This window comes from Dermacentor silvarum, chromosome 3 (assembly GCF_013339745.2).
Source record: "Dermacentor silvarum isolate Dsil-2018 chromosome 3, BIME_Dsil_1.4, whole genome shotgun sequence".
NCBI lineage: Eukaryota > Metazoa > Arthropoda > Arachnida > Ixodida > Ixodidae > Dermacentor > Dermacentor silvarum.
In genome coordinates this window covers 36,655,705-36,673,806 of record NC_051156.1, presented here as the reverse complement: position 1 = coordinate 36,673,806, position 18,102 = coordinate 36,655,705, and the positions used below count along the sequence as shown (strand labels likewise).

Below are 18,102 nucleotides of genomic sequence, written 5' to 3'. Positions count from 1 at the left end.
GAGAATTCGGCTTTTTTGTTGCGGATTCCACGACAGTTCCATTGAAGGATAGTGTAAGGGCTTGCCTTAGGTTGTGAAGCCATGTTGTGCCACGACGTTTAGGAGAGTCGAGATGGTGCTCATCATCCTGGCGAAAACATTTTCCACAGTTTGAGTGAACTGGGTGGTTAGGCGAATGAGTTCGTCTTGTAGGCGATGGTTGAGCCTTTCCTCAAGAGCTGCCAGGGCTGCTCGGTACGGCTCGGGCATAGGGGCCATCACTGCGGGCATAGGGGCCATCACTTTTGGCTGCGGGGCCCGTGTCGCTGATGCGCCTGGCGTAGAGACTGCAGGCGTCTGTGCACACAAGTTCGGCGAATTTGCTTTCTTTGCTACTTTACTGTGAGAAGGAGCTGGCTGAGATTTTTGGTGCCTGTTGAAGTCGAGGCTGCTGCCTGATGAAGGTTTGGGTGATGAGGGAGTCTTGGCCACTCCACCGAGTCAGTGGTATGGCGGCTCAATGGAGGCGGAGACTGGGAGCTGTGGTCGCCTGGTTGAAATGTGCTAACGATTATTTCACTGTTATGATTTGTCAGTGCTGTGGGAGCATTAGTGCGGGTGGGTGGGGGCGATTGGCGATGCCGAGCGATGCGTACCTTGTATTGGGAGCGACGCTGTTTCGTGAGCTGTTTCTTTAATGGGCAAGATTTATCAGTGGCAATGTGCGGGCCTTGACAATTTCTGCATATAGGAGGCTCATGGCACCCATCTATCTCAACACAGTGAGGTGGACGGCCACATGTGAAGCAGCATGGTGTCTCTGTCGGGCACACGTCGTGGGTGTGTCTGAGCAGGTGGAAGCGGGTGCAGACCATCGCCTTAGGGCGAAACGGAGTAATCTGCTTGTGATGTAGGCGGTAAGTTATGAAACGTGGGAGTGTGGGCCCGGCGAATGTCACAAGCACGCTCCGGCCTTGGCTGTCGAGCGGACGTGCGGCAACCGGCTTGTGGGTCCGGCAGGCGATTTGTGCGAGGAGCGTGGGGCCATCGTCTTGAACGTCGAAACCATGAAATATGCCCCTCGCGTGGTCTGGCGGCGTTGCTTCGTACGGGCGGAATGCGAAATTTCGAACTCCGTCTTGAATGGTTGTTAGCCCGAGAAAACGGGGTATGAGGGAGGGGTTCCATGCGTCAATGGCGATGATATTCGCCTCGGGCTGAATGCGGATGCGGTAATCTTGGGTTTGAGGGCCTCCGATGGCCATGACACCATCCTGCAGCGCTCCGTGAGGTATTTACGACACGGCGAAACGCTCGGCAGGCCGGAGCAGGACCGTTTGGCGTGTGCGAGTCACAGGTTGTGGAGGAGTATTCAAGCTTGATGCTTGAATTTTGGTGCGTTTTCGCTGCTGCTGCCATGGGCGGTTGTCAGCTTCCGCTACGCGGGAGCTCCACACTGCTTGGAAATGTGGTGTTATTGTCGGGGCAGAATTGCTGGCGCCGATGTTGTTGCCGGGGTTTAGCACGTCAAATGCGTTAGGAGAATAAAATCGACTGACCACGGCGCCGTGCGTGGCATGAGTGTCCGTTGATTCGAAGGCAGTAGGTTGTATCGATGATTGGGTGCTTGTTAGTGGTGGGGCTGTTATGTCCATCATCTGTGCCGCCGTGAGTTCCGGAGCATTAGATGCGGGCCCCGACGGGTTGTTCGTCTGCACTGGGATCGTAGGGTCCATTCTCACTTAGGTTGGCTGGATTTCCGAGTTCGGGGGCTTTTCCGCGATGCGTGCATTGGTTGGTTCCATGGCATCGCAGATGATGTGTCAGTTGAGAAGAAACTGCTGCTGGCGGCATGCATGCAATTCATCAGCCAGTGGTAGGGCGGCAGGGGATGGCTCGGGAGCAGACGACAGCGAGAGGGTGAGGGGCTAGAGCACTGCACGGGCTCGGGCTTACCCGAAAGCCCGAGCCCGGCCCGGCCCGTGGGCCGGGCCGGGCCGGGTTAGAACAGTTTTGTAGCGTTAGCTACACTGACCTAGCCAAGCCCATTTCGCGCGGCACATCAAGAGCCGTGCTGCGCATGCGCAAGGATCAGTGATGTCACACGGCTTGCGCACCGGAGCCACCGGTGCCGGCACCTCTCGCGCACTCCGCCGACGCCGCGCGCGACTCACCGCCGCCGGTCTGTGCATTCCAGAGGAGTGACGTCGTAGTAGTGGTAGACGCACTGGCGCCAGCGCGCGCTCGCTGTGCAGTCGCCGTCTGACACTGCGCTGGAGCCGCTGCGCTTCTGACTAGCGTTTGCCAGTGTGGTATAGCCATGGAGAAGGAGAGCGCAAATGCTGCTCAACAGCGCAGAAGAACGGAGAAGCTTGACTCATCAGATGCCGAAGTAGTTGCCTGGCAATTAGCGGCTGAGCGTAGGAGACAACCAGGAAAGCTAAGAATAATCAGCTGAACCTTTGCTAACGCTACGTATATCCTGGCATAGCCGAGGTAAGCCACTGCAACTTTTTTTTTCACGGGCTCGGGCCGGGCTCGGGCACAGCGTGTGCTTTTTGACCCGGGCCCGGGCGGGGCTCGGGTTTTTTTGACGCGGGCCCGGGCCGGGCTCGGTCTTTCTGGTGGTGTGCATGTAACGTGCAGCGAGTTATTCTCGGGCGTCTCAACTCTGAAAAACATTATTTTTCGGTCTCGGGCCGGGTTCGGGCTGGTTTCGAGTCGGGCTTGGGCCGGGCTCGGGCCTAAGGTAAAGGGGTGGCGGGCCGGGCCGGGCGGGTAACGTAGATTATTTCCGGGCCCGGGCCGGGCCCGGGTCTCACCATAAAAGTTTTGATCGGACTCGGGCGGGCCACCCAACGTAAAAACGGGCCCAGGCCGGGCTCGGGCTAAAAAAATCGGCCCGTGCAGTGCTCTAGGAACCGGAACTGGAAGGCGCGCGGAGCCGGCGGGGGCTATAGAAATACGCGGCGGGGCTCTGTTCGCCGTTTATCGCCGTGAAGGCCGCCGCCGCCGTTAGGCTTATCGCCGAAACGGCGGCTATGCTTGCCTTTCGGTGCCTGTCAGTGCCGAGCTGGAGGTCAAACTCTGTTGAAAAGTTGTCCAGTAACGTCGGAGGCGGGGGTGGAGTATACTCGCCGGTCGAAGAGCAGAGTTTCGAAAGCGTTTTCAGAAAAAAAAGGGGATATTGACGGAGCGTAGCGAACATGCGACTATTTGCTTGCGCGCTCGCAGCGCCCCCTCACGAGCAGCGTGTTTGATAGTATCGCTGCCTCTGCTCTAGCTTTGAAGTACGCGTTATACAATGTGGTTTTGAGCAGTGTCGCAAAGCTAGAATGGGGAATTTGTTACTGTCATCTAAGAGGACACGATATACTGAAGTCAATTTTCTGGCTTAGCGATTGGTCACATTATTGGTATAAACGCGGCGCTCCAGCCCATTGCATTAAATACGTAGATGCATTTTGCCATGCATAAAACAATATTGCAGTGGTTTTATACGGTATATGGAAAAGTGTTTACGTGATATTTAGTAAGTTCTAATATTTCAATATCGAGAAATAAGCTATTGTGTTTATTGCTGCCTCCGTTACGGTAATTAAATTGTTACGAGACGAATTGTGTTGGCAAGTGCATATGGTTCACTGTTTGGTTGTAATACAATAAATCAATACGTCTTGGGCTAGATTCATGAATATATTTAAAATACAAAAAGCGCTCTCATAACTTGATGTCAGCAGACGCACCAACCTTAAAAGCCCAGCACCAGCAAGATCCCAACGTTGGTCTACACATCATAACATTATTCACAGCACACGCCTCCGCTTCAGGTGATTCCTCTTCTCCCTGTTGCTTTCGCACGCCATGTTCTTGTCCTTGACAAGAAAGTAAAGGCGTGTAATTGAATATAACTTCACATCTTTCTGTCAGCTCTTCTTGTGCCGCTCACAGCCGATCAAGTTCGGAGGATTAACCTGCAGAAAGGATGCAAAGTCGGCGATACTGTTCCTTCGTAACTCATTTAAACTGAAGCACAGGTTGAAGGCGTCTTCTAGCGATACTACAGTCTTTTTAGTGCTTCAGAAGGGAGCAACAGCCCTGACCTACTCATTCTGTTGAATTCAGTGATGTCCCTGAGCAATCGCAGCGCTAGGTTCTTTCCAGGAACTTTCTTGCTCCATATATACCTGCTATATAGAATATAAGCCTAGAGTCACTTTTTATTTCCCTGTAGCAGCGTAGCGGTGCTCGATGTCGCCGGCACTGAGCACCTCATGTGCGGCTTGCAAATTTCCAATGTCGAGGAGCTGTACTGGAGCTTCCTTTCCCTCTCTCGGTCTTTCTTTCTCTCTTTCTCTGTCTTCTTTTCTCTCTCTCTCTTTCTCTTCTTTCTTTGACCTTCCTGGTGATTTTCTTATTTCTCTATCTTTCTCACTCTCTCTTTCTCCTTTCTGTCTTTATTTCTCTCCCTCTTTTCCTCTCTTTCTGTTTTGTCCCTGGTATGTGCCATTGAACTTGACCCTTTCTGCACTATCGCCAGGATCGGCCCCCTTTTTAGCGTGACACCGCCGCCGCCACCACCGCCGCCGCCAACACTTGTGAGCCTATAAATCTCCGCTTAAAACATCGCTACTTCTGTAGCGGTTCCGCGAGGCACAGCTTTGGTTTCCGCGTACCGCGTTAGGTAGTCCGTTGCGACAACTATTCATTTGTTTCCTGCGGACGACGTAGGGAACGGACCAAGGATATTCATTCCCACCTGCTGAAACGGTGCTGGAGGAGGGTACGGGGGGTTGCAGAACACCAGCAGGTTTCAAACGTGGAACCTTGCGCCGTTGACAATCACGGCAGCTTCTCATGTAGAGCTGAACGGACGAGAATAGCTGTGGCCAGTAATACTTCTGCGTATGCGCGCTAACATCCTGGCGAAGCCTAGTGCCCGGCACACGGGTCGTCATGACACGCCTGCAGCACTTCGCGCAGTGAAACTGGGACGACAAGAAGGAACGTTTTTTTTCGCTGTTTTCGAAGTTCTTTTGGAGAGGACGTCGTTCGGAGGCCGCCTTTCAGACGTGGAATAGTTCACCTCCGCCTTTGTCAGACTGCGGCTCGCGTAGGCGAGCCGCAGTTGTTCGGCGCCGCCTTGCCACTGAACGAGCATAGCACCGAGCCATACGTTGCTGGCGTCTGTGCGGATGTCTGTGTCAGCTTTGTCGAAATGCGCGAGTACGGGGGTGGTTTGCAGTCGCTTCCGCAATTCTGTAAATGCTTCCTGTGTTCTTCTGTCCACTCGAAGGGTACATCTTAGCGTGTTAGTCCTCGTTAACGGTTCGGCGATCCTTGAAAATCCTTCGACGAAACGACGGTAGTAAGCGCAGAGACTTAAGGATCGCTGAACGTGCTTTTTGTCTGTTGGACGCGGAACTCAGTGACGGCAGCTAGCTTCTCGGGGTCTGGCCCAACTCCGCGGGGGCTGACTACCTGTCCGAGAAATTTAGCTCCTGAAAGCCAAAATGACATTTCTCATGCTTGATAGTCAGATTTGCTTTGTTGATTGCGAAGAGTTACATTCCTGAGTCGTTCTAGATGTTCATCAAACATTCTTGAAAACACCACAACGTCGTCAAAGTAGACTAATCACGTCTGCCATTTCAGTCCAGAGATAACAGTGTCATCATACACTGAAATGCTGGCAGGTGGGGAACACAGGCTGAATGGGAGGACTTTAAATTCATACAATTCATCAGGAGTCAAAATGCCGTTTTTTCACGGTCACGCTTATGTACTCGATCTGCCAATACCCAGACTTAAGATCCAACGAGGTGAAAAATTAGGCGGGCGTAGATGGTCCGCAGCGTCATCGATCTGTGGCTGGGGTTAAACGTCGCGTTGGTGACCTATTAACCCGTCTATAGTCTACGCTGAAGCGCAGTGTATTGGCTTCTTTTCAACTAAAACGACGGGTGAGGCCCATGGACTTATGGACGGCTGAATCACGTCATCATTTAAACATGTCTTGAACCTTGCGCTTTATCACTACCCTTTCCGTAGGCGCAACGCGGTAAGTATGCTGACAAACGGGGCGTGCTACTCATCCGTAGGAATGCGATGCTTCGTAACGGAAGTGCTCCGTACTTTAGACTCGGTAGAGAAGCAGCCAGAGAAGTCATTGACAAGGTCCAGTAGTAGCTGCTGTTTCTGTCGTTCGATAAGCCGCATTAATCTGAATGTGATCGCTCAGGTTGACCTCTTTCGATGAATTAGGGGAAGCAGTTTCTAGCGAGGCGACATCAGTGAAGCAGCAAATTTCATGGAGGAAGGCGACAGCTGTGCCTTGTGGTAAGCTGATCGTGGCTGAAGTTTGTCGGCAGGACTAATGAGCGCTGTGCTGAAACTGAACGAGGCCCGTGCAATGCACATTTTCCGCTCAAGCATAACGGAATGTTTGCCTCGGCGATGCCCTCATAGCCATCAAATCGTCGCACGTTACCAGGGTCAGTAGGCTGTTCTTGGCGGTACCGTTATTGCTGTCTTTGACTATGCGCAAGGCGTTTTCGGCGTGATTCTTGGTGCCAGCGTCGATTACTATGGCTTTTGCCGTAGAGAACGTCACATTTTCCAGGGTAATTACGGCGCCATTCGCTAGTAGAAGAAGAAGAAGATGTTTATTTTCCGAATTATGCACAAGTAACAAACACTTGTCGGACCTGTAGCCGAAGGCTATTGAAGGTCCGATAAAAAAATATAAGGAATCTTAGCACAGCAGGAATAAAAAAAGCTATAGTAAATGTATATACAAAGTCTTGATTGTCAATTCACAAATCAACTAAAAGTAAGCAATACGTCAGAGTATCAGAACAATGTAGGGGCACAGTTCAAATACGGAGAATACCTATCTCAATTTAAAGATGCACACTATGATGTCAATTTCTTTTACGTATCCAACAAAAATGCGAAACAAAATCGATTAGTAGTGAACTGATTGATAAGGCATACAATTTTGAAATTAAATACGTACATAATGAGCAAACGAGAACCTATGACATTTCAATGCTAATAAAACAACACAATCGCGTAACAATAATTACATAGAATAAGTAAAAATAGTTTAAGAAATGTAATTCTAGCTTTGTACAGATGTATCTAAAAAGTCCACGCCGAGTATCAAGTCCTCGAGCAGCTGGGCAGAGAATAATGATGACTCCGACGTACGTAAATCCATGAATATTTTCCCTAGCAGTGCTCTGCCCACGGAATTAGTAGATGCCCTCCAGCAGTAAGGTCTGTGCCAGTCCCCTGTGTGAAAACTTTAACTTTGACACAAGCTCTCTGCTCACAAATCGAGCTGTCCGCACCATTTCATTATAAGCTCCGACTTCTTCGTCGTCTATGGTAACCAGTATGTCCGACGTTACCACTTGCCTTTGGGCACCTGAGTGTGAGTGAATTTGGTGCGTTGTCGTTGTGATGGAGGATATTCGATGCGCTCGGCGTCACCGGCCTGTCCTCCGGTGGGCGCTGGACTCCGTTTTCCGGGTTCGCAGTGCTGGGTGAACGACGTCTACGAGCGTCTCGATGAAAAAAGGACTTGGAGATCGGCATCGAGCAGGCGATGCAGAACGGGGCTCGTGCCTCGCTGCTCGAATGACTATCATGACTCGCAATGAAGTTCTACCTCCATCGGGCGCTGACCAGGTCGTGGACGAGGTGCACTTGAAGGAACCCGCGAAGGCCCGCGGTCGATAGGGACAAATCCTGTAGACGTTGCCAGCCTCTCCGCAATGATACATACGGTGCCTGAGATCAGGAGCGCCAGACGTCGCTTTTCCTGGGCCCCGACCCTCGAGGACGGTGCCTGCAACGCTGAACACCTACTTTGTTTGTTCGGATGGGGCACATGACGTGAGGGGCCGTCCAGCGACGTCGTCGTACGGCGCGCATAAGGCATTCGGATTGGCTCCCGCTGTCGGTACCTCGTAGCGTCCAGCAGCTTGACGGCTTGCCTAATATCGTCGCACAATATCTCCGCCACCGAAATTCGGGCTGCGCGCTCGGTACCTGCATTTTGTGGAGCTATTCTAATATATATATATATATATAGTTAAAAATAGAAGCACGTAGGAAAAACATAACAAGACTTTACTGACGTTTCGGCCGGGGTCCGGCCTCATCAAGAGCGGCCTTCATCTCTCTTGATGAAGGCCGGACCCCGGCCGAACGTCAGTAAGTCTTGTTAGTTTTTCCTACGTGCTCTATTTTTTTGAACTACTTCTGTGCCGGCTCCGGTTACTCTTACGTCACTCATATATATATATATATTTTATTATTTATAACAGCTTTTCTTTGACGCCGTAGTGACGCTGCAAACGCAACACGCTATCGTAAACGCAAACGCCAATTCCAAAACTCTTCCTTCCGCATGCCCCAACGCTAACACCCCCAAAGCTTTTGGGGCCCCAAACTTTAGGGGCCCCTATTCTAAAACTTTATTAGGCATCAATATGGTTTGCTTTTTGACAGTAACCGGTTTTCACAGCATTACCACTGTTATCAATTTGTTGTTTACCATTGCTCTTTGTGCGCCATCGCGGCTGTTACCATTTCGAGCGAGTGAGTTCGGGACGTGCACGTCGCCGAAAACGACTGCGCGCTACTTACACTTGTGTGCCGGTTTGCGTAGTAATCTTTGAAAGATCCGCTTAACCGATTCAGACATAGAGTGGCATCTTCTGCCTGTCCCTTTTCTTAACGCATGTTCTTGGCGTGCTAGGGACCTAAGATGGCGGCCAGGTTGATGTCAATTGACACTATAGGTAGTGTGTGTCCCAGATAATCCGGTCCAAGCTAATTAAAAACCAAGAAAATGAGAAAACAAGATAGAACGATGCGACAAATAAAGCGAGATATCGTAGCGCGAATGACTTGTTTTAGCTCATCAAAAAAGAAGCCATGAGCACGTCGCTGTCGCAGATCGCTGGACAGCTGAACTAGAGAGATAGATGACGCTGGACATTATTTTGTGTTCACGACAGCTAAAAAGCAGAGTGTGTAGTTAATATTACTGTAAATAACTAAAAATAATATCTTAGTACTATCTGTCATAAAATAAAAGCACTGATTTCGCCCTCTGCAACGATTCGCTGGAACTTAAGAGCTTCCTGGGCCAACGAAAAAGTGTTCTGTGGAAGCATGATGTCGCGGTTGTTAATGTAAAGGGCCGATCGTCACGGCGGCCAGGACATTTTGTCACGACGGGTTGTGCAAAAAGGATTTTCCGTAGTCGAATGTGAAAATGTACACACAATAACATTGCAAAAAGGAATGGCTATATTTGGCTACGAAATATTTTGCACTTTTTTCTGTTTGGCTACATTTGGGCTACAACTTCTCTAGCTTTTGGCTACGCCGCCTCGTCGGACCTGGCAACACTGCTTGTTTGTGCTACCTTGACGACATAGTCATATTTTCTTCAACCTCCACTGGCAGCGCCTGTCTCTCTGCTGCTGGCCTTCAGCTGAATACCAAAAAGTGCCACTTTGCCAGCAAGACCATTAAAGTACTGGGCCACCTCGTAAGCAAAAAACGGCATTCGGCCTGACCCCGAAAGATTACCGCCGTCCTCCGCTTTCGAGGCCCCAACGCTCCAAAGAACTTCGCAGCTTTCTTGGCCTGGCTTCTTACTTCCGGCGCTTCATAGTGACTTCGCAACCATCGCGGCTCCGTTTCACCGAATCCTTCCTTCAGGAACTCCATACGTATGGTCAGACGAGTGCCAAGCGGCTTTTGAAACCTTAAGGGGTCCCTCACGTCTTAGCCAGTGCTTTGTCATTTCGATGAGTCCGCGCCTACTCTACTCCATACTGACGCCAGCGGCCATGGAATCGGCGCTGTTCTTTTGCAACGACAACGTTTTGAGGACCGCGTGGTCGCATACGCAAGTCGGACGGAAAAATTATACAATCACTGAGCAGGAGTGTCTCGCCGTTGTTTGGGCCATCCAAAAGTTCCGACGGTATTACACGGCCGCCACTTTACGGTCGTGACCGACCACCACGCCGTATGCTGGCTGTCGACGTTAAATGATTTATCTGGCCGTCTAGGTCGCTGGATACTTCGTCTGCAAGAATATGACTTCGACGTCACGTACAAATCCGGCACGAAACACAACGATGCAGATGCTCTCAGTCGCTGTCCGTTACCACCGCAGTCCGAAGTTCCCGGCCTGCCTCCATCCGTCACCGAGCCTGTAAACGCGTCCTCTGCAGTTCTTTCACTTGCCGCTCTCATCAGTCTTCCTTCATTCCACCCTGAGACGTTCGCGTCCCACCAACGCGACGACGCTTACTGCCACTGAATTATGGAACTCCTTCACGGCTCATCTCGTCCTCCTAACGCGCGAGCCCGTCGCCAGTTGCAGAACTTCAAGTGTACAAACTCAATCCTCTACCGGTATGTCTTCCACCCCGAAGGACAGCGTTGGGTTCCTGTCGCTCGTCGATCACTCAGGGAACAGATATTGAAGACATTTCACGATGATCCCATGGCTGGACATCTCGGCTTTCACAAGACCTATGAACGCATGCGCAGTCATTTTTTCTGGCCGGGACTTGCCATCTGCGTAGCGTAGAACGTCGCTTCTGGCTCGCTCTGCCAGCGCCTCAAAATGGCCCACTTCACCTCCGGCTGGACTGCTGTGACCTCTTCCCTGTCCTGACGCTCCATTCGCAGTCATCGGGATTGACCTCTACGGACCGCTGCCATTATCAGCTATCGGCAAGAGATGGGTAGTCGCTGCAGTTGACCACTTGACCAGGTACGCCGAAACAGCTGCGCTACCTTCAGGATCCGCTGAGGAGATTGCGACTTTCTTCTTGGAAGCCATCTTTCTGCGACATGGAGCGCCGACGCGTCCTTTTGAGTGACCGTGGCAAGGCGTTTCTGTCGAAGGTACTCGAGGACGTCCTCCGCACATGGAACACCATCCATAAGACGATTACCAGCTACCACCCTCAGACTAATGGCCTCACAGAGCGCTTCCATTAAACTCTCTCTGACATGATCTCCATTTAGATCAACGCTGACCACACCAACTGGGATACCATCCTGCCATTCGTGACTTTTGCCTACAACACCGCTGCACAGCGCACTACTGGCTACTCACCATTCTTTCTAGTTTACGGGCGTCAACCGACCTCTCTGCTCGACGTCTCTTTTTTTGCTGCCCCCGGGAACTCGTCGGCGTCAGTGAGTGAGCAGTTAATATCTCGCCTTGCCGCGTGTCCCCATTGCGTCCGCCTCAACACCACGGCAAGTCAACAGGATAGGAAGACTCACTACGATGCATTTCACCGCGTCAATCTGTTCAGCCCCGGCGATGAAGTGTTATTGTGGACACCCACTCGAGTTCCTGGCCTGTGTGAGAAGTTTCAGTAGCGTTTATAGGGCTCTACACTGTTGTAGAGCAAACTTCGCCAGCGAACTACCGCGTCACTCCCGCTGTCACGCCTTCCGATGGCCGCTACCGTGGCACAGAAATTGTCCACGTTTCGCGCCTAAAGCCATTCCAACGACGTACCGCACCGCTATAACCAGGTTGGCCGCTTCCGCGCGAGGCGGTAATTAGTGTGAGCAAAATATTCATCCTTCATCTTCTTCACCTGTACATAATCATAATCACTGTGGGCGTCGTCTTCGTCCAGCGCGTGGCTCAGTCGAATAGAGGCGACGAGACAACAGCCGTGCTGCTGCCTTGCAATATATATATATCGTGACGGTGCGTCGAATAGATGAAAGAGGAACAGGATTTATATACAGGAACTGTTGACAGCGATGGCCAAGGTGGCTGAACACGCGCAGCGTTTTTCCGGCTGATCGTCGTCTTTTTCCTTAATGTAAGGAGGCGGCCCGTAACATCTAACCGCCCCGGCGGGCTGAGCGTCGTCTCGGCGCAGACTAATTACACGAGAAGGCGACGGAAAAGTACGGCTTCAGTCGGGATACATGCACGACGTCACGAGATGGCAGGGTAGATGGTGAAGAACTGTTCAGTGGGGTGATTTCATAGTTCACGTTACTAAGTTGCAGTAAAGCTTTGTATGGTCCGGTGTAACACGACAAAAGCTTTTCGGAGAGGCCGACGCGACGAGAAGGGGTCTAGAGAAGCACAAGATATCCCGGAGAAAATCAGAGGTGCCGGTGGCTGCGGTCATAACGGTCCTTTTGGCATAATTGTGAGTCGAATAGTCGCTCTTGAGCTATCTGACGTGCCAGATGGGCTCGCGCGGCAGCATCGCGGGCATACTCCGTGGTATGTTGTATAACTGCAGGTAGGAGCATGTGAAAATGCAATGCAGGGTGGTGACCATACAGGTGATAAAATGGCATAAAACCGGCGGTGTCGTGACGGGAGGAGTTGTACGCGAGCGTGGCGTATGGCAAAGCACTGCCCCAGTCCCGATGATCGTCGTACACAAACATCGACATCATATCGGTTAAGGTGCGGTTCAGCCTTTCGGTGAGCCTGTTGGTCTGCGGGTGGTACGCAGTAGTGAGCTTGTGCTCCACAAAACAGGAACGAAGGAGGTCATCGACAACTTTCGACAAGAAGTGGCGGCCTCGGTCTGTGAGCAGTTGCCGAGGAGCACCATTTCGAAGGATGACGTCATGAAGGAGGAAATCGGAGACGTCAGTGGCGCAACTAGTCGGCAAAGCTCGCGTGATGGCAAACGCGTAGCGTAGTCGGTCGCAACTGAACCACTTGTTCCCTGAAGCAGACGTAGGAAATGGACCGAGGAAGTCGAGACCGACGCGGTAGAATGGCTCCTGAGGTATGTGAATAGGATGCATAGGGCCTGCAGGCAACCCCGAGTGCCGTTTACGTCGCTGACAAAGGTCACACGCAGCAACGTAGCGTCGAACAGATCGGTACAGACCAGTCCAGAAAAACAGGCGCCGCACGCAATCGTATGTGCGGGATACGCCAAGATGGTCAGTGGTTGGAGCCTCGTGGAGTTCTTGGAGAACAGCAGGACGAAGATGCTTAGGGAGAACAAGCAGAAGCTCTGGGCCATCGGGAGTGGTACTACGACGGTAAAGAATATCGTCGTGAAGCTCAAACAGATGAAGCGATGGGTCGGGCTCACGTGAATGGAAGCGGCCAATTGTAGCTCGCCACGTGTCGTCACATCGTGTTCAGCGCGTATGTTGGCCTTATCTGCAATAACCATGACGAAGTCACCGGTATTACGGTGGCTAGATGGGTAGGTGTGCTGACCGAGCGTATTTCACCACTTCTCCGCATCATGACGCAGAAGTGGCGCTGCGGACATTATAACAGCTGAGCTGCGCGCAACGTCGGCTGCGCTGTGTAGACGAGCAGCGTTGTTGTTAAAACGTTTATTAAAATAATCATAAAAAGTTTCCGCCCCGAGGAAATGAATCCATCAGGGCGGAGGGAGGGGTAAAAGAGGAGTGTGGTGAAAGACGACGACGATGGCAGCTACATATGCGACGCGACGCTGCAAATAAGAAAGCACGAGGGTTGGTGGCAGAGGAAAAGGAGGAAGAAGACACGAGCGAACGGGCAGCTGCGGCCACGAAGGCCGATCGAACAAGGGCCGAGCGAGGTTCGTGGAAGCAGTCCAGAGAGGGCTACCCGGGTGTATCGCTGGGCAGCCTCGTGACGGGTCACAAGCCACCGAACCGAGGTCCTGCCCGTGTCCCGTGCCTGGCCGGTTCCTGAGATCTGGCAGTTCCTATGCTCTCGGGAGTCTGCTGCGTTCGCAGTTCCGGCGTCATAATCCTGAGCCACCAACCAAGTGGCTGTCGCCGCGTCACCGCCACTGCCTACCCAAGCCACCTCCGACGCATTCCGCGTGTCAAGGAAGGTTACGACCACACGTGAGAGACCACTGGGGGGCCGTATACCGCGACGCTCGGGCTTTGCTCGTTACTGGGCTAGGGACTGAAACTTTGTAGTCTGCCGCGTAGGGCTTCATACGCTAGCAAATAATAGGTGTTAGAGAATCTTACTTGTGTCTGTGTAAAATATTAGTGTGAATTATATGTGTGTCTGTGCAACCCGTCCCAATTTCGCCTTCGAGTCTTTCCTCACCCCACCGCACGTCAACAAACGTGGCGGTCCACGTTATTCCTTTACAAGGAGGTTCAAATATTATTCATCATTTTTGACTCTTGTAAAAATTGTAGTAACGACTGGAATATGAGGCGAAGTCTCTCGGGGGGACCAGTGGGAAGGCACCAGGCGTACAAATCCTGAGGCCTCAGAGTAGGGGGAAGGGTGGCTATCGCTCTTCTCCGGTGCTCGGCGAGATCCGAGCAGCCCCAGAGTATATGGTTCTGATCCAGCCGCTGGTTCCCTGGACAGGAGCGACAAGTGGGTGATTGCCAGGTCTGGAGGCGCATCATGGCGCGGCGGGCTGGTGTCACTGCTGTCTCCGTGACGATGCGTCGCAGGCGTTTGACCTCAGCACGGGTAAACTTCCCTGGCAGGGGCGTAGGCTTTTCCGGGAGGATGTTCCGGAGCGCGGCCCTTCGAGCAGCCTTCGCCTCTGCCAGGACTGTGTGCGGGTCGATGGGGTACGGGTCGTCAGGCACTTGTGGACGCGTCTCTGAGGGGCAGGAAAGAAGCTCTCTTGCCAGAGAGTCGGCCATTCGGTTGCCAGCGACCCCAGCGTGACCTGGTACCCATGCGAGGCGGACAGTGTGGCCAGCCTCGTCGGCGATTCGGATCGTCCTGTGTATTGAGTGAACAGAACCATTGCGCGAGTCCAGCCGGGCGCAGGCCTTTATGGAAGCCTGTGAGTCTGTGTAAACTGTGTGATGAGTGAAGGCTGCGAAAGGAGGCTTGAGGACGGCGTCGCATACAGCGGATATCGCAGCCATTTCCGCCGTTAATGGGTCGTTGCAGGCAGGACGAGAGGAGTAGTAGGCCGTGGCGGTGCTTGGGCAATAGTAGGCTATGGCTGAAGCTTCGTCACTGAAGGCGGCGTCGGTGTAGACAGCGTGGTGATGGGAAGGAGCGTCGCGAACTTTTGCCTCGTGCAGCCTTGCGTAAGACAATTGCCTCTCTGCGTGATCGGCATTCACGTTTTGGGGAATCGGTGCAAAGTCCGTGGTCAGGGGACAGTCCCACAGAGCAGGGAAGGAGGGAAGAGGCGCTGAGGGGACTGGCAGATGAAGCGAAAGGATGCTGCGTCCGGATATCGTGGCTCTTAGTCGGAACTGTTGTGAATGCTTCGCAGCCTCGGCTATTGCCTCGATCAGATTCATCTGGGCCATTTGAGCAAGGCGGTGTATGGGTGTGAAACGCGGCAGGCCGGTGACAACCCTCATGGCTTCGTGGTTGAGCGATTCCAGTTTTTTTCGTTGCTTTTGGGTGAGAGTGTAGAAGTTATAGCCATATACAGCACGTGAGATTAGTAGAGCAGTCACGAGACGACGGAGAGTTCGTTCCTCACTGCCCCAGTTCTTGGACGCGATGCGGCGGATTAGGTGGAGTATCTGATGCCAGGTCCGAGTGATGTTGCGAAGCCATGTCGTTGCACCAAAATCTGCATCGATGTAGATGCCTAGAACTCGAACACTGTCTTGCTGAGTTATTTGCTCACCGTCAAAGGTGAACGAAAATTGCCAGGCAGAACGGGCTGCCTTCGTGCCCAGTACTACGAAGTTAGTTTTGTCAGAAGAAAGTGTGAGTCCGACCTCCTTCAGAAATGTGGCAATGGTGTCGAGTCCGGTTTGAATGGCATCGGACTGGTCGCCGTCGGAGCCTCCTTTAGTCCATATTGTGACATCGTCCGCATACACACTGAAGCGAAGTCCAGGTATATCAGGCAGGCGATAGCAAAGTGGTGCCATCACCAAGTTGAACAGCAGGACTGCGCCTTGCGGCACTCCCACTAGTGATTTCTTCGGTGCGGAGAGTGTCTGACCTACAGCGACTTGAAATTCACGGTCACAGAGAAATCCGCGTATGTATGCCCAGGGCTTCCTGTGATACCGGCGCCAGCTGCGGAAGCGAGGATCGAGGGGTGAGGTACGGAGTCAAACGCCTTGCGTATGTCGACCGTAACCAAAATCTTCACATCCAAGCGATGGCGGGTCTGTTTAAGGTCCTGCGAGAGTAGTGCCAAATTGTCTTGTTTGCTGTGATGATGGCGGAAGACCGTCTGGCAGGCATGAAGGATGCTCTTGCTTTCCACGTGCCAGTCAAGGCGACTCAGTGCCATTTTTTCCAGAAGCTTTCCAGCCTGGGAAGGTAATGATATAGGCCGAAGGTTGCTCAGGATAGAGGATGATCTTCCGGGTTTGGGAATGGGGGTGACCGTTGATAGCTGCCATGAATCGGGCAGGTTTCCACTGTCCCAAACCTGATTAAAAAGAGCAAGAAGTTCCTCGAGGGTATTGTCTGGAAGGTTGCGAAGGATAGCGTATGTAATGCCGTCCCGGCCTGGTGTGCTGCACGTGTTGGTGGAAAGCAGTGCAGCACGAAGTTCCGCCTTGGTGAAGGGCGAGTTCATCGCATCGTCCATCGCAGGTGGACTTGGGTTCGAAGTTATGTTTGCAGGATCGTATGAGGGTGGGGGGTTTATTGGGAAAAAAGCGTTTCCGGCGATGTCTGCCACTTCTTGTGCGGTGATTCGTAGGGAAAGAGCTAGGTCTTCTCCTACTGTGCGAAGGCGGGTGCACTGGGATAGTCCTCTGAAGGTGCGCCAAACGCGGCCGGCTCCTGTGTGGCTGTGCAAATGATTCACAATGCCGCTGCCAATTTTCATGAGCGAGTCGGTTGGCATATTCGGTTGAGTCGGCAGTTGCGCGGTTAAGTCAGGCATGGTTTTGCCGCGGGTGAAGTAGATATCTTGGGCTGCTTGCCTGGCCGCCCAGAGGTTGAGAAGATGTTGGTCGGGGATTGGCGTGGAGTCAGTAAGCTGCAAAGTACGTGTGGCGGCACGTCTGGCTTCTTGCGAGCGGTCAAACAACGGCTGTTCTCGGGAGAGATCTCCGAGTGCAGCTCTGAATGCATCCCACTGAATAATGGGAACAGGTGAGTGGGCCTTTGCGCGGCTCAGTGCCGTGAGTTGTATTCGGATAGGGAAATGGTCGCTGCCCCTGGCGTCCGCGAGGACCTTCCACGTACCGGTAAGTTTCTGAGAGAGCCAGGTAAGGTCCGGCGTGGTGGCTGATTGAGCCGCATGTAGAGGGTAGCGGGTGGGCCTGTCTGTCGAATTGAGCAATGAAAGATGAACTCGCTCGGCAGCTTGTAAAGTCGATGAACCGCGGACACTATCGTGTGCATAGCTCCACGCGCGATGTGGAACATTGAAGTCACCACCGATGACACAAAGATGGGGAGTGAGGTTTGGAATTTGGGCAAGCCATGATGCGCCCGTGTCACGGGGAGCTGGTTTCCAGTAAACCGACAACACAGACAGTGGCTGGGAGCCAAGTTGCACAATAACTGTTGTGATTTCGCGAGTCACTGTATTTAGGTGAGACGTTGGTACTTGCGTCGCAGGAATCGAGCGTTTCACGAAAACGTGAGAAAAACCGGGGGGAGGTAGAGTTTGTTGGCGAGCGTACCGGGGTGGTACAGAAGGCTGCTTGAAGACGCGGTAACCGCGCAGGGTGAGTGGCGAGAGGTTAGCTTCTTGTAGCAATATAGTATCAGGGACTGGGTCTTGGGCAATCCAAACAGAGAATTCGGCTTTTTTGTTGCGGATTCCACGACAGTTCCATTGAAGGATAGTGTAAGGGCTTGCCTTAGGTTGTGAAGCCATGTTGTGCCACGACGTTTAGGAGAGTCGAGATGGTGCTCATCATCCTGGCGAAAACATTTTCCACAGTTTGAGTGAACTGGGTGGTTAGGCGAATGAGTTCGTCTTGTAGGCGATGGTTGAGCCTTTCCTCAAGAGCTGCCAGGGCTGCTCGGTACGGCTCGGGCATAGGGGCCATCACTGCGGGCATAGGGGCCATCACTTTTGGCTGCGGGGCCCGTGTCGCTGATGCGCCTGGCGTAGAGACTGCAGGCGTCTGTGCACACAAGTTCGGCGAATTTGCTTTCTTTGCTACTTTACTGTGAGAAGGAGCTGGCTGAGATTTTTG

General features: G+C 52.5%; 1 protein-coding gene across 1 annotated transcript; it reads right to left on the bottom strand.

Annotated features, from left to right (window-relative positions):
• Positions 1-211: 211 nt before the first annotated feature.
• On the bottom strand, positions 212-16,532 carry LOC125944210 (uncharacterized). The gene is made up of 3 exons (XM_049664529.1): positions 16,207-16,532; positions 14,249-16,009; positions 212-314 (listed from the first exon to the last, which is right to left on the bottom strand). Exons 1-3 carry the CDS (start codon positions 16,530-16,532, stop codon positions 212-214), a joined length of 2,190 nt encoding a protein of 729 aa, XP_049520486.1.
• Between the last annotated feature and the right edge of the window lie 1,570 nt (positions 16,533-18,102).

Bases quoted from the DNA above. Each gene is read 5' to 3' on its own strand.
- LOC125944210 (XM_049664529.1), bottom strand. From the start codon at position 16,532: ATGGACGATGCGATGAACTCGCCCTTCACCAAGGCGGAACTTCGTGCT. The intron at 16,010-16,206 runs GCACGTGGAAAG...TCGCTTCCGCAG, and splicing joins GCACTGAGTCGCCTTGACTG to CTGGCGCCGGTATCACAGGA. The intron at 315-14,248 runs GTACGCCTGGTG...TCTCTACGCCAG, and splicing joins ACTCTGAGGCCTCAGGATTT to GCGCATCAGCGACACGGGCC.